Source organism: Pogoniulus pusillus, chromosome Z, assembly GCF_015220805.1.
Source record: "Pogoniulus pusillus isolate bPogPus1 chromosome Z, bPogPus1.pri, whole genome shotgun sequence".
NCBI classification, from domain to species: domain Eukaryota; kingdom Metazoa; phylum Chordata; class Aves; order Piciformes; family Lybiidae; genus Pogoniulus; species Pogoniulus pusillus.
Window position 1 is genome coordinate 15,215,182 of NC_087309.1, and position 26,905 is coordinate 15,242,086.

At 51.0% G+C, this 26,905-nt stretch overlaps 1 protein-coding gene across 1 annotated transcript in view; it reads left to right on the plus strand.

The window, feature by feature from the left end:
- Positions 1–14,210: 14,210 nt before the first annotated feature.
- The window catches only part of NOL6 (nucleolar protein 6), a 28,315-nt gene continuing 15,620 nt past the window's right edge, over positions 14,211–26,905 (plus strand). The window contains exons 1-21 of the mRNA XM_064140261.1: positions 14,211–14,308; positions 14,408–14,623; positions 14,983–15,099; positions 15,364–15,543; positions 16,151–16,319; positions 17,042–17,176; positions 17,321–17,484; positions 17,951–18,071; positions 18,401–18,459; positions 18,615–18,716; positions 19,205–19,320; positions 19,707–19,884; positions 20,092–20,214; positions 20,375–20,523; positions 21,213–21,288; positions 23,111–23,251; positions 23,500–23,617; positions 23,816–23,970; positions 24,191–24,354; positions 24,732–24,884; positions 26,000–26,097. Of these exons, the coding sequence (XP_063996331.1) occupies positions 14,303–14,308; positions 14,408–14,623; positions 14,983–15,099; positions 15,364–15,543; positions 16,151–16,319; positions 17,042–17,176; positions 17,321–17,484; positions 17,951–18,071; positions 18,401–18,459; positions 18,615–18,716; positions 19,205–19,320; positions 19,707–19,884; positions 20,092–20,214; positions 20,375–20,523; positions 21,213–21,288; positions 23,111–23,251; positions 23,500–23,617; positions 23,816–23,970; positions 24,191–24,354; positions 24,732–24,884; positions 26,000–26,097 (2,740 nt within the window). The 5' untranslated portion in view covers positions 14,211–14,302. The remainder of the gene's footprint in view (positions 14,309–14,407; positions 14,624–14,982; positions 15,100–15,363; positions 15,544–16,150; positions 16,320–17,041; positions 17,177–17,320; positions 17,485–17,950; positions 18,072–18,400; positions 18,460–18,614; positions 18,717–19,204; positions 19,321–19,706; positions 19,885–20,091; positions 20,215–20,374; positions 20,524–21,212; positions 21,289–23,110; positions 23,252–23,499; positions 23,618–23,815; positions 23,971–24,190; positions 24,355–24,731; positions 24,885–25,999; positions 26,098–26,905) is intronic.

Here is a 26,905-nt window from a genome sequence, read left to right on the forward strand (position 1 = left end):
TCTTCTGGGGACAGAGAGATCTTATGCTGTTACAATCATGGTTTCCTTTTTGTCTCCATCCCTTTGACAATTAACATCTTGAGTCCTGGGTACACCCTGCCCACACCTGATTGTTTAAAAGACATATGAAAGGAAAATATCCCAAAGAGAGATTTCTGTCATCTCCCAGGTGGCTCCAGATTGTCCCATGCCTGTATGTCTTTCCCTCTGTGCTGCTGTTGTCCTCGCACAAGAGGACCTGATGCCTGGGTAATGTGTCTCTTTATGTTCCCTCCTAGACTAGACACAGGCGAGTCCAAGGGAATCCCAAATAACAGCAGTCATTCATCTCCAACATAAAATAGGTACAGTGACCTGCCTGTTTCAGGACAGAGGCTTATCATTTGAGGGTAAGGGAGCCATCTGCTTATTTCTTGGTAAGCCATTCCATAGCAGGGCAAGATGGAGTATCCAAGACCATCTACTTGGAATTTCAGGCTTGCTTGTGTGTTCACAAAACACTGTCTGCCAAGACAAGCTCCTGGCAAAGCCGGCAGCTCATGGCTTGGAAAGATTCACTCTGACATAGGTCAAGAACAGGCTGGAGGGCTAGGCCTAAAAAGTGGCAGTCAGTGGTGCCAGATCCAGTAGGCAGCTGCCACAAATGGTGTTGCCCAAGGATCAGTACTGGGCCAAGTCCTGTTCAATGTCTGGACCAGGACGTTGAGTCCAGCATCAGTAAGTTTGCAGATGACACCAAGCTAGGAGCAGGTGTGGATCTCTTGGAAAGTAGGAGAGCCCTGCAGAGGGACCTGGACAGGCTGGATAGGTGGGCAGAGGCCAATGGGATGAGATTGAACAAGGCCAAGTGCAGGGTTCTGCACTTTGGCCACAACAACCCCAAGCAGTGCCACAGGCTGGGGACAGAGTGGCTGGAGAGCAGCCAGGAGGAAAGGGACCTGGGGGTACTGGTAGATAGTAGCTGAAGATGAGCCAGCAGTGTGCCCAGGTGGCCAAGAGAGCCAATGGCATCCTGGCCTGCATCAGGAACAGTGTGGCCAGTAGGTCAAGGGAGGTTATTCTTCCCCTGTACTCAGCACTGGTCAGGCCACACCTTGAGTCCTGTGTCCAGTTCTGGGCCCCTCAATTCAAGAGAGATGCTGAGATACTGGAACACGCCCAGAGAAGGGCAACAAAGCTGGTGAGAGACCTGGACACAAACCCTATGAGGACAAGCTAAGGAAGATGGGGTTGTTTAGCCTGGAAAAGAAGAGGAGGCTCAGGGGTGACCTCATTGCTGTCTACAACTCCCTGAAGGGACATTATAGCCAGGTGGGGGGTGGCCTCTTCTCCCAGACAACCAGCAACAGAACAAGGGGACACAGTCTCAAGTTGTGCCAGGGGAAGTATAGGCTGGATGTTAGGAGGAAGTTGTTGCCAGAGAGAGTGATTGGCATTGGAATGGGCTGCCCAGGGAGGTGGTGGAGTTGTTGTCCCTGGAAGTGTTCAAGAAAAACACTGGATGAGGCTGGATCCAGTCCAACCTATCACCCAGCCCCATCCAGTCAACTAGGCCATGACACTAAGTGCTTCATCCAGTCTTTTCTTGAACACTTCCAGGAACAACAACTCCACCACCTCTCCCTTTGAAGAACTTCCTCCTAACATCCAGCCTATACCTCCACCAGCACAACTTGAGACTGTGTCCCCTTGTTCTGTTGCTGGTTGCCTGGCAGAAGAGACCAACCCCCACCTGGCTACAACCTCCCTTCAGGTAGTTGTAGACAGCAATGAGGTCACCCCTGAGCCTCCTCTTCTCCAGGCTAAACACCCCCAGCTCCCTCAGCCTCTCCTCATAGGGTTTGTGTTCCAGGCCCCTCACCAGCTTTGTTGCCCTTCTCTGGACACGTTCCATTATCTCAATGTCTCTCTTGAATTGGGGAGCTTAGATCTGGACACAGCACTCAAGATGGACTCAGTTAAACTTCCTAATGTACAGTGAGTGTGACCCTGCCCAGCTAGGGTCAGCCGCCCTTGCTTTCACTGCTCCTGGCTTTAGCACCTGGCTGACTCAAAACTGCTGAAGACTTTGACCATTATGGAGACCCATATGCCATATCTGGCCATAGGTAAACCCAAAGCATCCTATCAGCTTTGTTCTCACCAAATCAGGTGCTGCAGTCTTCTCAGAAATGTAGCTTTCCTGAATAGAACACTGATTCTATGACTCTACCCCAACCAGGACAGCCTGTCACCTCTGCATCTGGGCATTTGGGATTTTTTCAATCTGTTCTTCCAGCCCCTTAATATCTTATGGGGCAAGGCCACATCCTTGGGACTTATCCCTATGTAGAAGGAAGCCCAGGAGAACAGCCTTAACACCCACAGTTTCAGACTGCTGCTGGATAGTCCTGGAGCAGCAGAGTTCTTGAACTGGTCTTTGGTAGCATCCTCTTGAGTTGAGTCTTGTGTGGCTAGTAATGCACTTCAGTGTGCCCCGCTGTCTTCTTCCCAGTGGAAGGCACTGGTTATCTGTTCTTCCAGATGAGCTACCCAATTCCATCTCTGAAACACCTACACCTGAGGCTGAAGCTGTCCATGTGAGTCAAAAAAGCATGAACAAGGAGGGATCTGGTAGAGAAAAAGACAACACAGCTTAATAATCTCTGTTTTGTGGGAAGCAAGAGTAAAATGGACAGCAACGAGAGAGTTTCCTGAATGCTTATATCACCTCTGGTATAGCTTTCCCTGCATCCCAGCAAACACTGGCAGTCCCTGCCTCAGTTTCCCTGTTGAGTGACCAAGGATGGACCAAACCTGTCTTGAAGGGATGGAGGACTATGACAAAGAAAGAAGGGGACAGAGTTGTTAAACCTGAGCCAGGTGTGCCTGAAGATTTCAGTTAATCAGGTCATCATCATCATCATCATCATCACTTCTGATGATGTTTGCCCAGTGCCACAGGAGTAGGGTTTGACTGCCAGGTCATTTGACACTTAGCATTACATCATGTATAAATGCATGCCATGTGTGATGTTCTTGGGACTCTTCACTACATCTAGCCTAAGGAGCTGCCCTGGAGATTGACTTTATTTTTTTTTCCCCTGGGAGGGGAGGCAGAAGGGACGAGGGGAGGTGAGAGGGACAGAAGGTGCAGGGGTGGGGGTGGGAAACAGAGCAATATTCTGCTGCAGAGACATTGCTGAGGGCTGTTTTGGTGGAGCAGACAAGACAAACAAACCATCGCTGATAAAACGTGGCATGTCTGCAAAAGGAAAGCAGGCAGAGCTTTTCCCCTTCAGTGTTGCTGAAGTTATTTTTGGAGGCTGCAGAGAGTTTCTCGTTATCAGGAGAAAAAGAAACCCAAACACGTTCCTCCTTCTTGTTAAATCAGATAAATTTGCCCCCTGGCCTGCTGCAGAAAGCAAATGAAAGTGGCTGGAAAATAAAAGCAAAGACACAAAATGATCTGTGGGAAAAGCAAGCAGTTGTGTTGTTACAAAGAGGCAAAACACTGCTAATCATAGAATCATAGAAGCAACCAGGTTGGAAGAGACCTCCAAGATCAGCCAGTCCAACCCAGCACCCAGCCCTAGCCAGTCAACTAGACCATGGCACTAAGTGCCTCATCCAGGCTTTTCTTGAACACCTCCAGGGATGGGGACTCCACCACCTCCCTGGGCAGCCCATTACATTAACTTCCCAGGAGTTCTCTCTGCAATTTAGCTAACATAGTTTGGACATAAGGTTGACAGGGTCACTAACTTTGGACAATTAAAATCAGTCTCTTGCTTTCCAGTCCTCAACGATGTATTGGTTTAGTCCTCTTTGAATTCTTGACTTTTTAGGGTTGGGGGTTTTGCCTAAGGAGGGGTGCATAATGCACCATCATCATAGTGTGTGACCCACCAAGAAGGGCTGCAGCTGTCATACCATCACAGGAACTTTGGCTTTATCCTTGGAGCCACTGGTGCAAGTCTAGGTAAAGCTGCTGGGAGAGATTGGCCAGGCAGTGGAATGTGCTGGTTTGAGGATAACTGGAATATCCTAATAAGACAAAATAGATTATTGGTTATAAAATAATAAAGTCTGTATCATTCATTGGTTTGCTAAAAGGGATAAAAAAGCCCCAAACTCCTTGCTTCTGAGCACTTGCTCCCATCTCTCTGTCTTCCACTAACCTTGGCTGACTGGATAACACATAAGCCCTTGCTGGTTGCTTTTTGTGTGGGAGACAGAGAGAGAGGGTGGTGCTGGGCCCCCTCTGGGCTTCTTTTCTTTGCCCATGAGGGAAGTCTGGATTTCTGTATTATTTCTAAGTTGTATATCATTGTAAATATATTGTATGTATATCCTTGTAAATTTAGCTTTGCTGTAAATGCAGCTTTATCTTACTTCCAAGCCGTCTCAGCTGGTCTGGTAAATTTCACTGGGGTGTGTGTGTGTGTGTGTATGTAAGTTTCTCAACCCATTATACGGGAAGAACCACATCCCCTCCTAGCCAGACTGTCTTTCTGCCTTGCTTCAGGCACTACTGCTGACATCAGGTTTTGAGAAGCTTGATAAAAAAAAAAAAACATCTGAGGTCTTGAGGTGGTCAAGGCAGGCTAAGGATGGATGCAAAGGGTGACCCAAGTGAGGAACAGATGGAAACAGAAATAATACAACAAGGAGGGAGACAAATTCAGCCCTAGCCTGTCGGTGCCACCAGTGCTGTTATCTCATGGGAGATATATGAGGTATTGGCTGTCACAACGGTTCCTCACAGTGTGGGGCAGAAGGCTGTGTGCCCATGCATGATTTTGACCTGTGTAGAGTGAAGGGCTGGGTTGTGGTTTTTGTCCTGCAGTTGGTGGTCATGGACCTTCTAGGGTTTGGGGTTGACTTTGTAGGACATAGCATCTGGATGGCTCGGCTGCCTATGTGAGAGCAGTCAATAGGGGATGCAATGTAGATGTTTTAAATGAAGTATGCATCTTATTTTGAGGAGTTCTCCTGTTTTTAACATGCCACTGTTGGATTTTGGTAATGGTGTCTGGATTGTTTGTGCTGATGTGGGATTTTCCCAGGAATAGCTTGATGCCACGTTGCCATCCATCTGTGCCTCTTAGCAAAGCAAGAACTCTGGAATGCCACTCCAAGAAGACAATGGTACACATAGCTTGGGGATGATCACCTTGGTGGCTTCAGCTGGTCTGTGAAACATACGATTCCTGGGGATGAAGTCAGGGAAATAATTCCTCCCATTCCCCTTGAGTTACCAGGCAACTGGGATGAAGCATGGCTGGAAGTGGGAGCCCCACAGCAAGCAGGCAGCTAGCTGGGGCTATGCTGTGACTCTTTGGGCAAGGTTGGATGGTGGGAGGTGTGTGATGCCTGCAAGGGCGGGCACTGGCTGTGGAATGCTGTAAAATATTTTTTAGTATTAGTATTAGCATTGTAGCATGGGGTGTAATTAATGACTCACTAGGAGCTGAAATACTTTATTAAATCACATGTTCTGGGGAAGATGTCACTGGTTCTGCTCCCCACTGCAGGGCTGACTGGGAAAACTGGCTGCCCTGGCACAAACAGAAGCCAACCTGTCCCAGACACCCCAGTTATCCTTCTGGCACTCTTGAGTCCCTAGGTCTCACAGGGTCCAGTAGAGCAGGCAGTTTCTTGCCATGACTGTGAGTGTGTGAACATGTGTGTCCCTAGGTGTGTGCATATAGGCTTGTGTCTATGTGTGTGTGCATATATATGTGTGTGTATTGCATCTGCATGTGAACACATGTGTGTGTGTGGGCATACATAGGTGTGTGCACTGTGTCTCTGTATGGGCATATGTGTGTGGGCATACATAGGTGTGTGCACCGTGTCTCTGTGTGGGCATATGTGTGTGGGCATACATAGGTGTGTGCACCGTGTCTCTGTGTGGGCATATGTGTGTGGGCATACATAGGTGTGTGCACCGTGTCTCTGTGTGGGCATATGTGTGTGGGCATACATAGGTGTGTGCACCGTGTCTCTGTGTGGGCATATGTGTGTGGGCATACATAGGTGTGTGCACCGTGTCTCTGTGTGGGCATATGTGTGTGGGCATACATAGGTGTGTGCACCGTGTCTCTGCGTGGGCATATGTGTGTGGGCATACATAGGTGTGTTCACTGTGTCTCTGTGTGGGCATATGTGTGGGCATACATGTGTGTCTGTGTGCATTGAGTCTGTGGGCATACATACATGTGTGAGAGCATACATACATGTGCATGGGCATGCATACGTGTGTGCATCGTGTCTCTCTGTGTGTATATGTGTGTGAGCATCGTGTCTGTGGGTGTGCATGTGTGTAGACATACCTATGTGTGTGTGCATTGTGTCTGCATTTGTGCATACAAGTATGTGCACACAAACATGTCTGCATCATGTTTGTGTATGTGCACAGGTGTGTGTAGGCATACATATGTGTGTGTGTTTATGTGTCTGTGTGTGTGCACACGTGTGTAGGTGTGTGTGTGTGCATGTGTGGGTAGGTATATGTACCTGCAGGGAGTGTACGTGCACAGGTGCCTGTGTTTGTAGATGTGTCCATACAGATGCACATGTGTGTATCTGTATGTGTTTATGTGTGCACCTGGGCATGTGTGTGCATGTGTGTCCAGAGGTATGTGCATGTGGGGAGTGTACATTGTGTGTGGTTGGGTATGCACGTATGCAATTGTATCTGTGTGTGCTATGGGGCTTTCACCTGGAAGCAGAAGAGCAGGAGAAGCAGCAGGAGGCTGGGGAGATTCCAGGCACTGTCCCATTATCCAAGCCCACCCTGGGGCCAGACATTCAGCTCCTTCTGCCACCCCAGCTGGGTGTTACACTCAGTCCTGGGGACAGCAGGAGTTAAGGAAGGATGCTGAGGGGTTTGGACAATGGGCATGCCAGCAACCCTGTTGTGGAGGCAGGGAATTAATGTGGCTGAGTCAGGAACATATACAAAAATGGAATTATTTTATTTTCCTGAAACCCCACCCCCAAAACTATATACAGAAATTAATTTACTTGAATTAGCAGACTCAGTTGCATTGAGAATACCTTACAGAAGATACTAGAGATAAATGTGGCTATTTTAGAAGTCAGGAAATGGAAAAGGCTAAGCTGTAAACACAGCTTCTCTCCATTATTAATCAGGCTGAGCAGAAATGGTATATTACAGGTGAGCTAGGCTGTCTGAGAGAAAGGGTGGTCCAGGTGCTTGTCAGCTCTCTCTCTTTCAAAAGACATCCGAGGCTCCTTAGGCCTATTAAGCTTGCACAAAGGGGTGCTTACAGTGGGGAGCTGTCCTAGGCAGGGACAGTCCTGTCCCTCCGGAGCTTGTCCTTTGTAGCACCAGGGGACTCTCTCTGCAGGAACTATCCAGGCGCGGGAGAGCTCTAAGGCGGGAGCCCCAAGGTGGGAAGCATCCCAATATTTATACCTTTCCTAGACAAAGAGGTGATTTACCATTTCTAGGAGTGAAGACCACAGTCAATCCCCAGCCTGATTCCAGTGTGGGCATCTGCACAGGACACCACTCGTGCCAGAAGGACCCTTTGCTCCCCCCCCCCGCTTCATGCCTGCAGGGCAGGGGTGGGGGAAACAGGTTTTTTTGTGCCTGTCCTCTCCCACTGAAACCACGGACGGAGAGGAATTTTGGGGTACCCAGGACTCCAAGACAAACCCACTCTGTGACCAGGTCCTTCCTCCCTTGCTGATCTCAGTCACTGCAGGAATATGGTCCTGGGACCAGGGATGGCCAAACTGGTTTTCCCAGACTTCCTAAAACCCTGTGCAGGGCTGCAATTATCTTCACCTTAAATCAAAAGGAAGCTTGACACCACAGGTATGGCCACAGCAGCCACAGGTGTTGGACAGTGAGTCACGTCTCAGGGAGCATTGTGACACAGCAAGGACAGGGCATGATGAACTGGCAATGGGGGAGAGGAGTTGAGCTGGGGCATGGGCATCCTGGTCCTGTTTAGGACAGACAGGAAGAGAGGAAAGTGTAAGTTCCTCTAGCCAAGGAGCTATTTCTTTTGGGAACATGAAGGATAAATTTGGGAATATGGAGGATAAATGCAACAGTACAGATTAGAGGTTGACTTCCTGGAAAGCAGCTCCATGGAGAAGGACTTTGAAGTCCTGGTGGACAATAAGTTATCCAGGGGACAGCAGTGTGCTCCAATACTGTCCTGGGGTGCATGAAGAAGAGTGTGGCTAGCAGTTCAAGGAAAGTTTTCCTCCCCTTCTGCTCCGCCCTAGCGACAACATATCTGAAGTATTGTGTCCATTTCTGGGCTGCTCAGGTCAAGTGGGACTAGACAGTGTCCAATGGAAGGCTACAAAGATATTTCAGTGACTGGAACATCTGCCTCATGAAGAAAGGCTGAGATATGAAGCTGTTTCATTTGGAGAAGACAGAAGACTGACAGGGGACCTTAATACTGTTTATAAAATCTGAAGGCTGAGTGTCAGGAAGGTACTAGTCTCTTTTCAATGGCATTATGTGGTACAACAAGGGACAGTGGATACAAACTAGACACAGGAAGTTCCACCTCAACATGAGGAAAACCTTCTTTACTGTAAGGGTGATGGACCACTCCTTAGAGAGATGGAGGCTGCTCAGAGAGATTGTGGAGTTTCCTTCTCTAGACAGTTTCACCATTCAACTGGATGTGTTCCTATGTGACCTGTCCTAGGTCATCCTGCTTTGGCAGAGGGGTTGGACTCAATGATCTTCAGAGACCCCTTCCAACTCCTACCATTCTATGATTCCTCCCAGGTTAGGAGCTGACACTAATTTGTACTTAGCAGAATAACAGGAATGGTGCACAAGAACTGCTTTCAAAATTGACTAGGAGTTGAATCATAGAATCAACCAGGTTGGAAGAAACCTCCAAGATCATCCAGCCCAACCTAGCACCCAGCTCTAGCCAGTCATCTAGACTATGGCACTAAGTGCCTCATCCAGTCTTCTCTTGAACACCTCCAGGGACTCCACCACCTCCCTGGGCAGCCCATTCCAATGCCAATCACTCTCTCTGCCAACAACTTCCTCCTAACATCCAGCTTATACTTTCCCCAGCACAACCTGAGACTGTGTCCCCTTGTTCTGTTGCTGGTTGCCTGGGAGAAGAGACCAACCCCCACCTGGCTACAACCTCCCAGGCTAAACAACCCCAGCTCCCTCAGCTTCTCCTCACAGGATTTGTGTTCCAGGCCCCTCACCAGCTTTGTTGCCCTTCTCTGGACACGTTCCAGCACCTCAACATCTTTCTTGAATTGAGGAGCCCAGAACTGGACACAGCACTCAAGGTGTGGCCTGACCAGTGCTGAGTACAGGGGCAGAATAACCTCCCTTGTCCTACTGGCCACACTGTTCCTGATGCAGGCCAGGATGCCATTGGCTCTCTTGTCCACCTGGGCACACTGCTGGCTCATCTTCAGCTTACTATCTATCAGTACCCCCAGGTCCCTTTCTGCCTGGCTGCTTTCCAGCCACTCAGTCCCCAGTCTGTAGTGCTGCTTGGGGTTGTTGTGGCCAAAGTGCAGAACCCTGCACTTGGCCTTGTTCAATCTCATCCCATTGGCCTCTGCCCACCCATCCAGCCTGTCCAGGTCCCTCTGCAGGGCTCTCCTACCTTCCAACAGATCAACACTTGCTCCCAGCTTGGTGTCATCTGCAAACTTACTGGTGCTGGGCTAAATCCCCTCATCCAAATTATCAATAAAGATACTGAACAGGACTGGGCCCAGCACTGATCCTTGGGGAACACCACTAGTGACAGCTGCCAACTGCATGTAGCACCATTCACCACCACTCTTTGGGCTCTGCCATCCAGCCAGTTCTTGACCCATATAGGAGTGAATTTAACCAAGCCAGGAGCTGCCAGCTTGGCCAGGAGCTTGTTGTGGCAGATGGTGTCAAAGGCCTTGCTGAAGTCCAGGTCATAAAAGGAGATCAGGTTGGTGGGACAGGACCTGCCCTTCCTAAGCCCATGCTGGCTGGGCCTATCCCTTGGCCATCCTGCATGTGCTTTGTGATGGCACTCAAGGTGACCTGTTCCATGACCTTGCCTGGCACTGAGGTCAAGCTGACAGGTCTGTAGTTTTCTGGTTCCTCCTTTTGACCCTTCTCGTGGATGGGCATCACATGAACATCTATATTAAATGAATGCTAGTTTTGGAGGCAGCCATGGAATGCAAGCGTGAGGCAGTTTGTGTGTGGGTGTGCATGGATGAAGGTGGTTCATCTCTACCACAGGACAATTTGGATAGAGGAAGAAATTATTCAGAAATTACAGTGAGCAAAAATCTTCTCTTGGGATGCACTGGAAAGGGTTGAGGATGCTGCTGCTCTTGGCTAGGACTGAGAGAGGCTGTGATGCAGCAGCCAGGCAGGAGCAACAATGCACTGTAACAGGGACCATTGGCCCGGCCTCATACCTACAGCCATCAGCCACATCCCCATTGCAAGCATTTACATGCAAGAGGCAGTCCCCAGATACAATGAGACACCTTGGCTCTTGGGATACTTTCCCTGGAAAGCAGAAGCCTAATGCTCACCTGCAGGAGTTCTGGTTCCCTGTTTGACCCAAGGCTGGGACTCACCTTTCAGAAAACACCAGAAATGTGAGGTTCCTTCCTATGCCCACATAGGCAGCAGGTGAGTCAATGAATGGGCCAGCCTGTTTTCAGAACTGAAACAATGTTTGGACTCAAACAGGATCTCAGCACTGGGATTTCCCAGAGATGCACCACAGTGGCACCTTGTGGAAATGAACTCTGAAGGGTGGAATCTGTCCAGCATGGGTGTCACTGAATGTGGCATTGTTCTGCTTTCACTAGCAGAGGAAAGAGAGCACATGCACCGCTCCAGTACAAGACAGATGCAGCAGACCTGCAGGGCAAACAAAATCTGGCTTATTTCCCCGCCAACACCCAGCCTGCTTTCCCTCCTACTCCCAAGCCTGCTTATTTTCCCCTGAATCTGTTTGTATCTTCTACCCTCTGTCTTAATAAGCCTACTCATTTTGCTCCTGAAGAGATCCTGCTTAGTGTTCACACACAAACAGGAAAAACTTGAACTGATGCTGTGATGGTTCAGGGAGAAGAATTTGTACCTATCTTGGCAAAGACACAGTCCAGACTTGGATGCCATCACAGAGCAGAGACCTTCTAAAGGACAGTCTCACTGGAGTCACATTTGTGTTTCACAGCAAAGTGAGGGGAATTGAACATAAGCCAAAGAACTGGAAACAGGACAAAAAGTATCTGATTCCCGACTCTCTGACCTCTTGTTCACACATAGGGCAAGCTTTTATATACCTGGACAACACAACTCTGGTCAGATCTGGGGCCTGAGTTGCTTCTGTAAAGGGTTGTGTATATGTGTAGAGGCATATATAAAGAAGGTCTTTCCTATGCTGTAGTAATTTGCATTTAGGCTGCTGTTGGCTGAGCCCTGCTCGTCCCAGCCCCTGTGGGAGGTGGCCAAACCAGGTCAGGCTGCAGCGGCTTTGCCTTGTGCTCGCTGCAGGTCACGTACAGGGTGTCCACTCTGATTAATCACAAAATACTAGAGCCCAGCTCTGCAGTGCACAGGCAGCTCTGCACTCGCCCTGTCCAGGATCAACCCAGCCATCTTGCCTGCAGGAAACACTTCTCCGCCTTCACAGTATCGAGTAACTCTGGGTTCGCTGAAAACTCTTGTGAGAAATATGTGTTTGATCCAATCAATTCGTGGCAAGAGGCCACAGACAGGGAGGAAGGGGGTTTTGAATGGAGCTGCACTCCTCCTTGCACAACCATCACAAGAGTATACACAATAAATACACAAGATAGCAGCAATAAATAATTAGAAACTAGAAAGGTTGGTGGAGGAGGGAGGCAGGCGGAAGAGACAGCCTTTGTGCATGAGCAAACGGAGGAAGAGTCATACAAAGGACACTACTAGTTTGGAGTTCATGGAAAGCACACTTGAGGAAGATCCCTTACTTCATCACTGAAGACCACCAGAGGGAACCCATGCAGAGATACAGGCTGGGGTCGGAGTGGCTGGAGAGCAGCCAGACAGAGAGGGATCTGGGGGTACTGATTGATACCCGCCTGAACATGAGCCAGCAGTGTGCCCAGGTGGCCAAGAGAGCCAGTGGCATCCTGGCCTGCATCAGGAATGGTGTGGTCAGCAGGAGCAGGGAGGTCATTCTGCCCCTGTACTCTGCACTGGTCAGACCACACCTCGAGTACTGCGTTCAGTTCTGGGCCCCCCAGTTTAGGAAGGACACTGAGATGCTTGAGCGTGTCCAGAGAAGGGCGACGAGGCTGGTGAGAGGCCTCGAGCACAAGCCCTACGAGGTGAGGCTGAGGGAGCTGGGGTTGTTTAGCCTGGAGGAGGTTGCTCTCTTCTCTCAGGTGGCCAGCTCCAGAACAAGAGGACACAGCCTCAGGCTGCGCCAGGGGAAATTTCGGCTCGAGGTGAGGAGAAAATTCTTCACTGAGAGAGTCATTGGGCACTGGAATGGGCTGCCTGGGGAGGTGGTGGAGTCGCCGTCCCTGGGGCAGTTCAAGGCAAGGTTGGATGTGGCACTTGGTGCCATGGTCTAGCCTTGGGCACTGTGGTAAAGGGTTGGACTTGATGATCTGTGAGGTCTCTTCCAACCTTGGTGATACTGTGATACTGTGATACTGTGATAAAAAGAGACATGCGTGGAAGAGACACCTCCCATTCTTAAAACTGATAAGCAAAACCCAACCTTTTCTTAGAATTAGTAATGAATATGTAATAGAATAGGGTATAAAAAGAGAAAACTGAAAACAAAAGGTGTGCGTTAGGGTAGAGCAGAGCCTCCCCCTGCACCCAGCCCTGTACATTGCTTGATTCCTGCCACTCTATTAAAGCCTTATCTTGCATGAACCCAAGTTTATGGCTGTTATTTATGACACTCTGAAGGCACACGCAGCTCTACCACTAAGCCTCCCAAGGCTCCGAAGTGGAGGCTTTTGGAAGATCACATTCTCTCCCAAACTCCACTCGGCTGCCTGCCAGAACCACGCGTACTGCACAGACTGCAGCTTCTTTCGCTGCCTGTTTGTACACAGCCGGTGTGACTTGCTCCGCACCCAGATGGTGTGCTGGTTACCCACCTAATCCCCACAGCCAAACAGACCCAGGTGTTCCCCGCGTCTACAGTACGAAGTCACAGCAGACTGAAAACTGGTGTTCTGGTATGCATCTTAAGAGCCAGTGTACCCCATCCTTTCACCCCAAAGTATTGTACGGCCTCTTCCAAACACGACGTGTAAGGCACACTCCCCAGGAGGCAGCGCAGACCAGCCTGGGCTCACAGAGTAAAGCCAGTCCTGGCCCGGGATCGTCCTGCAGGGCGAGCTGACCTGAAGCAGTCACATGCGGCAAGTCTGACCGAGGCTGCCTCGAACTCTGCAGGCCTGTGCGTCACGGCTGCGAATGGGGTCCGCAGCGCACCTGGCCCCGGACAGCCGCTGGGGGCAGCTCGGGCTCCTGCCCAGCCAGGACCGGGAGGCACCAGGTCTTCTGGGGGCTGCTCAGTCGCAAGCCTGTGGGGCTTGTAACAGGACGCGACACCTCCGCGGGACGACGCTGGGTCGCTGCCCGCTGCGCCGGGAGCCCCTTAGGCGCCACCAGCGCCGCGGAGCGGGATCCACACTGCCGCCAAGCGCCCGCGACTGCTGCAAACTGCAGCGCGCCCTGCCGCAAAGCGAGGCGACCCTGGCCCGGCCTGCGCAGCCGCCTGGGCGGGGCGTTGTTTCGCGCAGCCAATCGGGAGCGGCTCTCTCCCAGTCTGCGCAGCCGCCTGGGCGGGGCGTTGGTTCGCGCAGCCAATCGGGAGCGGCTCTCTCCCAGCCTGCGCAGCCGCCTGGGCGGGCGTTGGTTCGCGCAACCAATAGGGAGCGGCTCTCTTCCGGCCTGCGCAGCCGCCTGGGCGGGGCGTTGTTTCGCGCAGCCAATCGGGAGCGGCTCTCTTCCGGCCTGCGCAGCCGCCTGGGCGGGGCGTTGTTTCGCGCAGCCAATCGGGAGCGGCTCTCTCCCGGCCTGTGCAGCCGCCTGGGCGGGGCGTTGTTTCGCGCAGCCAATCGGGAGCGGCTCTCTCCCAGCCTGCGCAGCCGCCTGGGCGGGGCGTTGGTTCGCGAAGCCAATCGGGAGCGGCTCTCTCCCGGCCTGCGCAGCCGCCTGGGCGGGGCGTTGTTTCGCGCAGCCAATCGGGAGCGGCGCTGCGCGGCCTTTGGCGTGCGTGGTGCCGCACGTGGCTGCGCGCCCGCGTGTGCGGCGGCGATGGGGGTGAGGCGGCTGGGGGTGCCCGGGGGAGCGGGGCGCACTGCGGGGGAGCGGGGCGCACTGCGGGGCTCTGTGGCGAGCCGTGTTGTCTTCTTCTCGCAGGGCTCTCCGGAGGCGATGGAGGGGGAGGAACAGGGGCGGGAGCCTCCCGCCAAGGAAGCGGCACGGGGCGGAAAGAGGTCCGCCCCGGCTGCGGCCGGAGCTCTGCAGCCGGTGAAGCTCAGCCGGGCCGAGCTCTACAAACCGCCCACCAGCGAGGAGCTTAGCCAGCTGAAGGAGACTGAGGACCTCTTCCACTCCAGCCTGCTTCGCTTGCAGGTCAGGTGCTCTGGCGGCGAACCTGGGATGAGGGATGGGAGAGTGGAGTTGGGAGGGGAAGGGAGCGGGGGGAGCCGTGAGGTCGTCTCCTGCATCTGATACTCAGTCGTGCAAAAAGCCTTTTCGTAAGCTGTGCGAGTGTGAATCATACCAGTAGTTCTATGACTGGTCCTAACATCGCAGTTAGTGGGATGGAGTCGGTTGCCATCCAGCACTTCACAGGAGATGGCAGGAGCTACCTTATCCTTCTGCCCATGGGCCAATTGGACTCCCTGTTCGAGGCACGGTTGTCCATTGGTAATGGGGGAGAACAGTTCCAGTGTGGCATCTGCTTTTGATGTTCCCCATTGCCCCTACAGATAGAAGAGCTTCTGAAGGAGGTGACATTGAAGGAGACTAAGAAAAAGAAGATTGATGACTTCCTCCACGAGATTAACAGCCTTCTGCATGCCATCCCAGAGACTGCAGAAACCGAGGTATGTACCGTGGATGAGAGAGGTGGTGAGATGCAAGGGTCCCTGGATGGAGCAGGCTTTGATGTTGCTCTGCGACCAGAGGTCCTGATAGACTGTATCCCTTAAGGACTGAAAAAATCTACTTTGCTTTGTCTTGGAGGGGAAAGGGGAACGTACTTTGTCCTTAATCTCTGGGTGCAGACGCCTGTAGCTGTGTGGGAAGAGTGTCCCCCACCCCTGCATATCTGGTGTTGGTGGTGCTGAGTGCTCTTGTCCTGTTTCCAGCTCACTGACCAAGCCTGGCTCCCCAAGGGCGTGAAGGTCCCGTTCCTGCAGGTGCCATTCATTGTGAAGGGGAGGTTCCGCTTTGTGCCCCCAGCTGAGCTGAAGGTGGTGGGCAGCTACCTGCTGGGCACTTGCATTAAGCCAGAGATAAATGTGGATGTAGCAGTGACCATGCCACGGGTGAGTCTGGCCATGTCTGCTTCTGTGTAGCCTGAGGACACCTCTGCCTGGTCCTTCCTGTTCCTTAGGGAGGTTACAGAATGTGGATGTACAGTGCGATGTCTCCCATGAAGAGCTGGAGGGTGCAGTCTCGCTGCTTGTTCTATCAGAGCTTGCAGCTGCTTTGATTTTAGTTCCTCATGAGGATCTTTCGCTTGTGACGAACTTCTTTCACGGTGCTAGGAAGATAAATGTGTCCAGTGTTGCACCCTGTTGCTCTTCTGCCCAAGCTCCTAAGGTTGTGTAACAGGGAGGGGAATGTCGGCAAGCTGTTGCCCCTCTAGAGCTCCTTCCCGCTGCTGCCCAGACTTCCTCTAACGGGGTTTGAGAAGACATGAGCCCCTGCTTGGTCCCATGGTTGTACTCTGTCTCCTATAATCATAGAGCCTGGTGAGCCAGCAGTGGGGCAGTGCTTCTGATCAAACTGGAGCTTCTTGTGGCTGTATCTACATGGCTGAGTTGAGGCTGCCTTGTGGGGCAAGGGAGAATGGTGGGTGGTGTGATGATTCAGACTGAACCAGGCTCTGCAGGCTGGTGAGGTAGGATTGCCCTGTTCCTCGTTTCCCAGGAAATTTTCCAGGACAAAGACAACTTGAATCAGCGCTACCACCGTAAGAGAGCTCTGTACCTGGCCTACATTGCCCATCACTTGTCCCAGAAGGAGCTCTTTGGGAGCGTGAAGTTTGCCTACATGCACAGCAACCATCTCAAGCCCATCCTGCTTCTGAGGCCTCAAGGTAGCACTTGAGCCTGCTTTGGTGGGGAGTGTGGGTGGGTGTTAAGTGGTGGTGTGTGGTGGTGTGCTTGTACCGTGCAACATGCCCTATGGAAAGGAGTCAGTCGGGGCTGTTGTCACAACCAGTGATATTTTTTTTGAGCTTTGATGCTTCCAGTTGTCCTCTTCCTCCACACACACCCTAGTGTTCAAGGTCTCTTTTCCTCCTAGCTTTCCTCTGTACTTAGCTGTGCTCCTCAGCCTTGGCCTTGCTGGGTGGCCTATCCTGTAAGTACTTCAAGGGCTAAAGCAGACCCTACAGAAATGTCTGTGCCTAACAGTGTCCTTCCTTCCTGCTCTTCCCATAATCCTTTCAATTTTCAGCAGTAGCTGTGTGAACCTGGCTTTTCTTTGAGGTGACTTGAGGTGTGTGTAGGTTGTTGCATGTTTATGTCAACCCCTGGTGACAGGAGGTTTGAGGCTAGGACAGACAGTAGCGTGCAAGGCCAGGGTGGACAGTAGGGTGCTGGGTTACTGGAGTGGCCAGTGAGATGAAGATGGCATTTGGACATGAGCAGTGTGTCCTCAGAATTATCATTGACTCCAGGTTGTGGTTATTCTGCTCTGACACGATTTACACTGCTGCTGAGCTTTGCTGGGAAAGAGCTTTTTCCTTTCCCAAGATGGGGATGCTCCCTGTTCTGATTTAATCTCTGACATCATTTCTTTCTGCACATCTTACAGGCAAGGATGAGAAAATGGTCACTGTCCGACTTCATGCCTGTCCTGCTCCAGGGCTCTTCAAACCCAGCCGCTTCTATCCCAGCAAGAATAATATCCGGACAGCCTGGTTCATGGAGCAGAGTACCTCCAGAGAAGGTAGGGTCTAAGGCTGGGGCAACACAAGGCTGCTCAGTTCAGCCAGAGGCTACACCCAGTGCCCAGAGGTGGGTCTGCTGCAGCACTTTTTGGTGATCAAGAGGTTGATGATAGCATCCAATGTGCTACTGTCTACACACACAGGAACCACCGAGCCCCCGACTCCTCACTACAACAACTCCATCCTCTGTGACACCATGCTGCTGTCTCACTTGCACTTCTTGTCTAGTGCAGCCACTGACTTCCCAGGCATGAAGGATGGCCTGGCCCTTCTCAAAGTTTGGTTGAACCAGCGGCAACTTGGCAAGGTATGTCATGTGTTAGGGGACAGGCAAGGCTCTGCTCTCTTGGCTGACCTGCCTTTGTCATGCTCTTTCTGAGGGTGGAATGATGGTGCTTTATTCCTGCTTGGTGGTGTGATGAGTTTGTGACTGGATTGCAGTGTGCTAGATTTCAAGCAGTGCCATTTTAACCCTGTGGGTTGCAAGGACTGCATACCAAACAATTGTGCCATGTAATGTTATAATGGAGTTTTGGGTTGATTGAGGGTATTTTGGGGAAAACTCATTCAGTTTCCCAAAGAACCTTGAGGTGTTGCCTTTCTACAAGGGGATCCATACGTTTTGCATGTTGTACAGGGCTTTGTGTTAGTGTTTTCCTGGTGGGCTTGGGGCTTGCCCTGTTAGTGATGATAGAGACCAGAAGCAGCCATGTGGGGCTCTCTGTGCTCATGGTGCCTTGCTGAGCTGTTAGCTCAGACCAGTGTTTTCGCAGGGTTTGGGGTGCTTCAGTGGATTCTTGGTCTCTATGCTGGTTGCCTACCTGCTGATGAAACGCAAGATCGTCAAGGTGATGAGTGGGTACCAGGTGCTGAGAAGCACTCTGCAGTTCTTGGGTGAGTTTTCAAGGGGTCTCTCCAAGCAGAGGAAGGCTGTTGTCAGTCTATGCACAAAACCTGAACACAGAGAAGGAGAACTTTGGGCTTCTCTCTCTCTGACGCTGAAAACCTTTGGATGGGGTGGACAGGAAGATGCTGAGCAGCAGAGCAGGGCTGGATTGGAGCAGCTTGCAGAGGAGTTGAGTCCTGCAAAGCAGAAGCCAACATTGTCTTGCAGCACTGTTAATGGTGTGAGATCAGGGTTCTGTTGCATGTATCTGTACCAGTATCACCAGTGGGGTAAATGTGGGTGCTGGTGTGACTCATTTCTTCCTGTCTGCCCACAGCCACCACTGATCTGAGTGTGACAGGGATCACCCTAGCAAAGGATGTTGATGCCTCATTGGTAAGCAGCCTCTGGAGGAGCCTGTATCTGAGTGTGCTGCCACTGCTGCCTGGACACAGATGTGCCTGTTACAGGGATGTCAGACGGCAGTGAGATGGTGGAACAGTGGTGCCTGTGCTGTGTAGCAGCACTAAGAACTTTGTTTACTCTTCCAGCCTGTCTTGGATGACTTCCACCAAGCATTTGAAGTGGTCTTTGTGGATCCCTCTGGACTAGTGAACCTTTGTGCTGATATGACTGCCAGCAAATACCATCAGGTATTGAGCAGGCTGTCTTAGAATTGAGCTGAGGCAGGCAGAGAATGATTTGTTGTCTTGTAGGAAGAAAGTGTACATGGGGAGGTGGATCGATGTTGCTTTTAACATGCATCTTCAACTCTGAAGCTTAGTGAGTTTTAAAGAGCTTGGATATGTTGCTGCCTTACTTGTCTTGCTTCAATGATGAACAAAACTTCTTTTAATCTTTGTGGGCATCTTCCTATGAAGCTAAGCATCTGTTTAACAGAATAACTGTTTTGGACCATTAAAAAAAAGTCCACCTTGATAGTGGGGACATGAGGGAGACTGTTTGACCAGCAGTGACAACTGTTGACTTGGCTTCACTCTGAGGACAGAGGTTGTCTGGGGTTAGAGGCTGATGGTGACTGTGTGTCTGTGGTTGTTAGGGGAACTTTGGTGATCATTGCTGGATGGATTTACATTTTTCTTCTCAATTCATGCTCTTGCTGTGTTCTCTTCTCACTCAGGTCCAGTTTGAAGCCAAGCGCTCCATGGAACTTTTAGATGACCGAATGGTGGATGGCTTTCAGGTGCTGCTCATGACTGCAAAGCCCATGCTCAGAGCCTTTGACCATGTCTTCCAGTGAGTCTTGCCATGTTACTGTGGGAATGCTGAGCAGCCTGTTGAGGGGAGTAGGCTGCTTCTGGCTTTGGACTGGGGTGGGTTTGGACCTGCCTGATTGAAGGTGATCCTAGTAGATCTGAGAGACTGGTGTGCCTTCGCGTTTTACCTATTCAGCTTTTACTGTCTAGAAAGCCTCCTGGGAAAATGCTGCTGTGGCCTTTGAGTGATGACCAACCCAACGACCACATTCTCCTATTAGTGCATCCTGATGTGCTGAAATGCACTACTCCTTCTTGTAGTCCATGTTTGAGCCTCAGTTCCCCATTTCATTTATCTTCTAGCTTTTTTCTTTCAAAGGATTTGGTAGCAGAGGTGGATGACCAGTTTTTCTTCTTCATCCATAGCCTGAAGCATGTCTCCAAGCTGCAGGGTACGTGCAAGAAGATGCAGCTACTGAATGACCTGATGGATTGGGGTGGGAACTATGTGGCTGCAGCCCTTTCCTTCGTTGTCTCGCTGCTGGTCCGTGGGCTGGCTGGGAGAGCGCTACTTGTGGCCCACTCTTTGCCTCAGACCCCCGAGGTAATGCTGCTCTGCAGTGACACTGTCTCCTTTGTAGCGTGTGGGGTCTTGTGTTGCTTGTGGCACTGCTGGACACAGGGAAGGGATCTTTTCTAACTGAGGGAAAAGACAGACCTGTCCTGTTGATGGAAAATACAGGCATCACAGCAGCTGCTACTTCAGTAACCTCGTGTCTGCTTGAGCTTCATGTACACCTTTTTCCTGCAGTGGCCAATTGATGCTGAGCCCCCAAAACATAAGGATGTTGGCCCCCTGATGTTTGGGCTGCTATTTGTTCCTGACTTTGCTGCCAGCACACTGGAGAAGGGACCACAGGCTGATAACCCTGAGGTGAGGGAAGCCCTTCTTGTGCTGAGTAGGGTAGACCAGGGATGGTGCCATGCTGTGGTTGCAGATGGCTGTGGGGCTGGCTCATAGTCATAGAAATGGTTTGTCTGGCTCTGCTGGTGACCCATATCCTCGTGTTGTCTTGGCCTCTATCACTGTTCAGGCCTCGGACTTCAGGACCTTCTGGGGGGAGAAATCAGAGCTGCGGCGGTTCCAGGACGGCAGCATTTGTGAGGCAGTGGTGTGGGAGGCCAAAACCATCTGCCAAAAACGCCTCATTCCTGAGCAGATCGTCAAGCACCTGCTGAAGCTGTAAGTCCTGCCAAGCAGTAGCTGAGGCTGGGAAACCTGCAGCTGAGGAGGGTCATTGCCACTCTCCTGGCTTGTCATGTCCCTGGTAACACCATTGTTAGCTTTGTGCTCTGGGGAATGTAGGTCTGGAGATCGTTTCTGTTATGGTCCTAATGCTGCAAGCTGCTTCCAAAGAGAAGGTGAGGAGGGCAAGCACATAGTCCTGTAGGTGATGGTAGTGCGAAGGGCAGCACTACCCTGTCCTTACGTGTTGATGGGGTTTTGTGACACTCAGTGTTGGCAGAACAGGAGGAGAAGCTGTCTGGACCTTCCAGTGGTTCACAAGGCTGTGTCTCCCTAAGGCACTGGAAAGTCTCACTGTAGCAGTTTATACATACTGCCAAAAATGAGAGTTTCTGGTATAGAGTGGAGAGGTACCTGGATCTCTTTATCCTGGTTAGAGGAGGGGTCCTGTAAGGAAAGGCTGCACACGGGTGGCTTTGAATCCTCTGAAGCTTCATGAGCCACTAGGCTGCTTTGGCTTTGGCATGGGAGGAACATACAGAGATCAGTCTTTTCACCATGATTCTCCTGTATGGAGTGATGCCTCATCTTTGGACTGACTCTTTCCTGTGGATGCAGCATGCCATGCCAGGATGGGCAGTTTGGTATGTCTTAAGTCTAATGTTCTGTTGTCTTCCTCCGTGTAGACATGCAGACATTCCTGAATCTTCCATCTGCTATACTGGAGCCCTGCTGGAGTCTGTGATCAGGACTGGGCAAAAGGTATGGTTGCTTTCCTATTGCAGCTGTGGTCTTGTTGAGGAAGGGCAATATGGGGAGGGCTACAGGGAGAGTCATTTTAGACTTGTGGCTTTGAGGCAGCTAGGTGGTTTCTGAGAGAAGGTAGAGTGTGTGAAGAAAATTTCTGCCTGCAGGTGCTTATTTGGGCATTGTGGTGCATTCCTTGGATCTGCCAAGTCTTCTAGGGCAGTCAAGGCACAGCCACTGAAGTTGTCTTGTTCTGGCAGCTCCCACACCCTGTTTTCCCTTGTTAGAATCCCACTGATCTCTGCTTGCATCCACTATGTCCGCATTGTCTGAGGCTGTATTACTGTTCCGCTGCACTCCTCTGCCTTTGCCCTTCAGGTTCTGCATCCTTTGTAGTATGGGCAAGACACTTCTGTGCTGTCATCCCATAGGTCCATCTGGGAAACTCAGGGAAAGGACCTTTCCTGTCATGGTGCCAAGTGCTATATAATCCCTACCAAGCCCAGCTTAGTGATCCAGCTGAATGTACAGCTAAAAGAAAGAAACTTTTCTGTGAGACTAAAAAGGCCTCATAATCTTGGAGGCTGAGAAATGTCCCTCTCCCTACTTTGGCTATTCAGCTTGTGAAATTAAACCCTGGAGATGAGCCACTTTGATGCTTGGTAAAACCATCTTTTTACCTAGCTATTGGATGGATTATAGAATAGTTTCCTTTCAGCTTTTTAAGAGCAAAGGGGAAGAAATACGATCAGAAGAGTCTTCTGTGCCAAAAGCAGTTGTGGTATGGGTAAAGCTGCATGTCAGATTTGGGATGAGATTCTGGTTTTCACAGCCTGTTGTGTAGTGAGGTGGTAAAAGTCTGCATGGGCAGTGTCCCTGTAAGCTAGCCTGGGGAAGTCAGGGCTGACAAGTCTTACAGAGAGAGAGAGAATGCTCTTTCCTGGAGCCAGAAGGATGTTGAGGAGTCCTATTGTTGGTAGTGCTCAAGGAACAGTGGAGAAACTTGCCATTGTGGGGTGCTCTATGAGAGTCTGTCTGCCTCTCCAGTTCGTTGGGTGCATGCAGTCTGGGAAGCCCGTGGTGGTAAGGCAATGCAAGGGACAGTGGGACATGGTGTAGCCTGCTCTAGAAGTAGGCAGGATGGAGCTTGTCATTCCTTGCACACCCCGCAGAGGGCGCTGCTGCTCTGCCGTAAAGCCCACACTTGCTGGATGTGTGGGGCTCAATTCAGCTGCATCTGTCTCCACCTCGTTCAGGCTCCTGCTGTGCTTTGCAGAGATGGAAAGCAGCAAGGGCAGCAGCAGTTCTCCTTTTGGTGCTTCTTATCTGACTGCTCCAGGGCTTCTGCAATGCTCTGGCTCTTTTCTGTCTGTTTTTGCTGTGCTTCACAGCTCTGCCTCAGCTAAGAATGTAGTCTGTATAGTTTTTTTGTTGACTGCTGCCTCTGTTGGCATTGCAGTAATTGGCAAGGAGGCAGTAGCAGACCTCTTACCTTGCCAGTTTGTGATTTCTATTCCCAAATTGCTCTTAACTTCTCCTTTCCCAGAGAGAATGCTGGCAGTAGCTCTTGGTGCTGCCTTACTGTCTTGCACGGGAAAGAATTTCACTTAACACTTCACATGCAGTCTCTAGGATGCATACAGCTGATGGGGAGCCACAGAGAGACTCATCCTTGACTTCCTTCTATCTCACCTCACCATTTTGCTGGGTGCTCTTGCCAGAAGCTGCGTCCTGATGTGGCAGTGCTTGGTCCTTGGTGTTTGGTGGAGGGAGATGAGGTGGGTGCCCACGCAGGAGCAGGAGACATGAATAGAGAGTCTTCCTGTGTTGTCTGCAGGCATATGGGACTGGTGAGGAGGCCATGGTCAGTGTTGTCTGCTCCTGTGACGACTTGAGCCGCAAGCTTTGGAACCTGAAGGGGTTGCCACTGACAGTGACTGCCGTGCAGGGTGTCCATCCAGCCCTCCGATACACTGATGTGAGTGTCCATGGGTATGGCCTGTGCATGGGGGTCTGCAAGAAGCTGGGGGATGCCCTAGGGTGAAGAGGGACAGAGTGAATTAGTCACTCTCTGCTTTTGTGGCTCCTGAGAGCTGTCTGGGTGATGTGGTGCCTCCTCTTTGCTGCCCTGTCTTCAGGTTGGGGGGCTTTGCTGGGGTGGGGCTTGTGGGCTTAAGGGGTGAGTTGTGCCTTGTTCTCAGTCTTGGGATAACTATTCTCTCCCAGGTCTTCCCTCCCATTCCCATGAAGCCGATTTATTCCGCCCATACCCGAATCAGGATCAAGCACTTGTTGCTTCCCTCAGAGGAGAAGCCCTGCCCAGCCTATGTGGCCCCTTTGAAGAGTAAGTGCATGATTTGGTGGGGGAAGTGGAGGCAGGCAGTGACTCTAATGCTGTTTCTGCTATGCATATGTGATGTAACTAGAAGCAGAGGCTCAGCGCCTCCTGCTCACTTGCTGTAACCTCTAGTCCTAGCTACCTCCACCCAAGACCTCGTTTCTGTGTGGGCTAACTGGCCTCTTCCTGCCCCTTTGTCCCCAGTTATCTGCCACATGGAAGGCAGTGGCCAGTGGCCACAGGACAAAGAAGCCATCAAGCGCATCAAGGCAGCTTTCCACCTCCAGCTGGCTGAGCTTCTCCAGCAGCAGTATCAGCTGATTTGCAGACCTGCAGTCACCCACACTGATGTGTACAAGGTAGGGGGCTAATAAGGACCTTCTCTGGAACTGACTTGTTACTGAGAAGATGGGCAGGGATCTGTGGCAGTGGACCCACTGGACAAAAGCAGAATTGGGATGGTAGGCCTAGAAAAGAGCATGGTGAGACTGCACTGATGCCAGGATACTACTGTTGTTTCCTTGAGATGCTTGCTTTTGGTGCCACTAAGCCTAACTTTACCTTTTGTTTTCATCTCAGGATGGCTATGTTTTCCGTCTCCAAGTAGCCTACCATCGGGAGCCACTAATTTTGAAGGAAGTGGTCACCCCAGAAGGGATGCTGAAGTACCAGGACACAGAAGAGTCTCGTCTGCTGGAGCTGGAGACAGTGCATCTGCCCTATCTAACCAGTTCTCTGCATGGGTAGGTGAGGTGGGGGGTAATTTCAGGGAAGGCAAGGACATGGCATGTGTCTGTGTGCCAGTTTGAAGGTGTCCTCAGATGTTGGAGGGTGATGGTGTTGAGAGGAGCTCATCATGGGAAGTGGCCATTTAGTCCACTTCTGTGAGGGACTCTGTAGGAGGATAGAGGGACAAATGTGGATGGGGGCAACACCATTTGTCTCTCTTTTCATATCCAATGGTCACCCCCAAAGTTTCAGCCCCTACAGAGTACCCAGTGCTAGTGATGCTGTGTTCATGTTCCTGGCATATTTTCTCCACTTTCCTACCAAATGTCAAAAGGCCATTTTGGGTCCTGGGAAGTGCGGGCTGAGCTGTGACTTGTTTCCTTCCTTGCAGGCTTCAGCAGCAGCATCCTGTCTTTGGCAGCACTTGCCGACTGGCCAAGCGTTGGGTCAGTGCCCAACTCCTGAGTGATGACATCTCTGAGGAGTGTGTGGACCTCCTTGTGGCATTTCTCTTTCTCCACCCAGCCCCTTTCATTCCACCAAGGTAAGGATGAGGAGCTGGCCTGATGGGGATTTAGTGCTTTTTTTTTCCCTTACCTGGGATGGACAAAAGTTGAGATGCTACTAGGCAAGGAGATGCTGGAAAGGTGCACAGCAGGAAGTGTGAGGCCCTTGTGCTGCCAAAACACTGTCCCAAGCCTTCTTGAGAGTGGCTGATCAGAGGAAGGTGGAGATGTTTCCTCCACGCTGTGGGCTGTAGAAAAAAGCAGGGGGAGGCAGGGCAGGATGGGAGCAAGTGGCCTCTGGATGCTGGTAGCACATCCACAGGTTATCTTGTGTCTTCTTGAAGACTGGTGGGACCCACTCTTCTGGAGGTGATGGCCAGGAGAAGCACAGGCAAAAGCCGTGTTGAGGCTAGCAACATGCTGGAACTCCTGGGTTGCTCCAGGAGGGATGCTGTGGTGGTGCTTGTGGCTGCAGCCTTCTTCCTGGAGAGGATTCTCCAGGGACGAGTGAGAGGTTGGCTACTGAAAGATGAATGGAGTAGCATATTCATAAATAACTCTGTCATCTGCTGGGCCCTGGCAGGTGGATGGGGATACAGATCAGAGGGAGTGAACTGAAGTTAAAGGAAGTAGTTTTGCTCTTTGTGAAGCCAAAAGGTTACTCTGCTGTGTGCTCAGGATCTGTTTTCCTTTCTCAGAGTAACAGCTTGATACCTGGAATGCTCTCCTGTGTCCTAAAATAACACTGCTAGGAGGGTGCCCATCTTCTAGCTGTCTGATTTTGCATGTTTGTTGTGTTGCAGGGTTGAGAGGCATGGTTGGAACTTGACTGGTGTTGTTCAGAGCTGCCTCTGTTGTTCAGGAGCAGACCTCTCTTCATCTCCTCCTTGCTGCAAACCTGGCAGTTTTGGGTGGGGAGAACCTCAAGAGCTGAGCCAGTGTTTTGCTTCCTGCTGTTTTTTTTTGTTTGTTTGTTTTTCATTTGGGGAGATAAGAACAAGGGGAGAGACTTTCTGCAGAGATTCAGAAAAGGGGAATTGCCTCTTGTGTGTCCTGGACTTCTCCCACAACGTGGGATGTGTGCACTAAGTCCAGTCTGTTGCTGTCAGGGAAGCAAATGCCAGTGTTGACCTCTTTGTGGTCTTGCCTGCAGTTCTCCTCAAGTGGGACTTCTGCGCTTCCTCGACTTGCTAGCAACCTTTGACTGGAAAAACAACCCTCTGATAGTCAACCTGAATGCTGATCTTACAGGTGAGCTTTTGGCATGTGGGAGAGCCATGGTGTGAGGGTCTTGGAGACCTCCTTTGCTGGTACCTGGCTCCATGGGTCTTGGAGACATTGCAGCTTCTGCCAGGGGCAAGGAAATTGTCTGTTCCCTTTCTCCTGTCCTGCTATTCTTTCCTTATTTAATCCATATCCGAGGCCAAACTGTAGCAGTTGCTCTATCACCTGATGGCCCTTCCACAGCAGAGAAGGGGATTAGGAGAGGACTGAGAGACTGAAGGGTTGAAATGGAAATTGAAAATAGAAATAATACAAATACAAAGTATGTGAAGTTCTACTCATCCCTGAAAAGGTACAGGAGTCACAGTAAAATGGGAAAACAGTCCTCAAGAGCAGGAGAAGGAGCAAGACTGGGAGGAGTCCAGGCAGAAGGCTCCTCTCTCCTCGTCAAGCTTTGTCCTTTAATATGGAATGTGACATTTATGGTACTGGATACTCCTGTGAGCCAACTCAGGTTGGCTGCCTTGGCTGCCTCAAAACTGCTAGTGGCTTGCAGCCACAAGTAGTCTATGAGTCTGTCCCAGCAAAACCAGGGCATATTCTTAACTGGACTTCAGGATGAGCTGTGGTGTGGAACTTTTTTCTCTGCATGCCCTGCAGAAGAGCATCACCAAGATCCACTTCTGCTGCTCTGGTCTCACTGAAAACTGATGAGTTTGAGGGATGTGGGGTGTGGTGGTGTCTTTGAAGCCCTCTGCTCCTTTGTAGCCAGCATTTTCACTTAAGGCTTTGCCCTGGCTATTTAAAGCCTTCTGCTTTGAGAGCCCCACTGAGC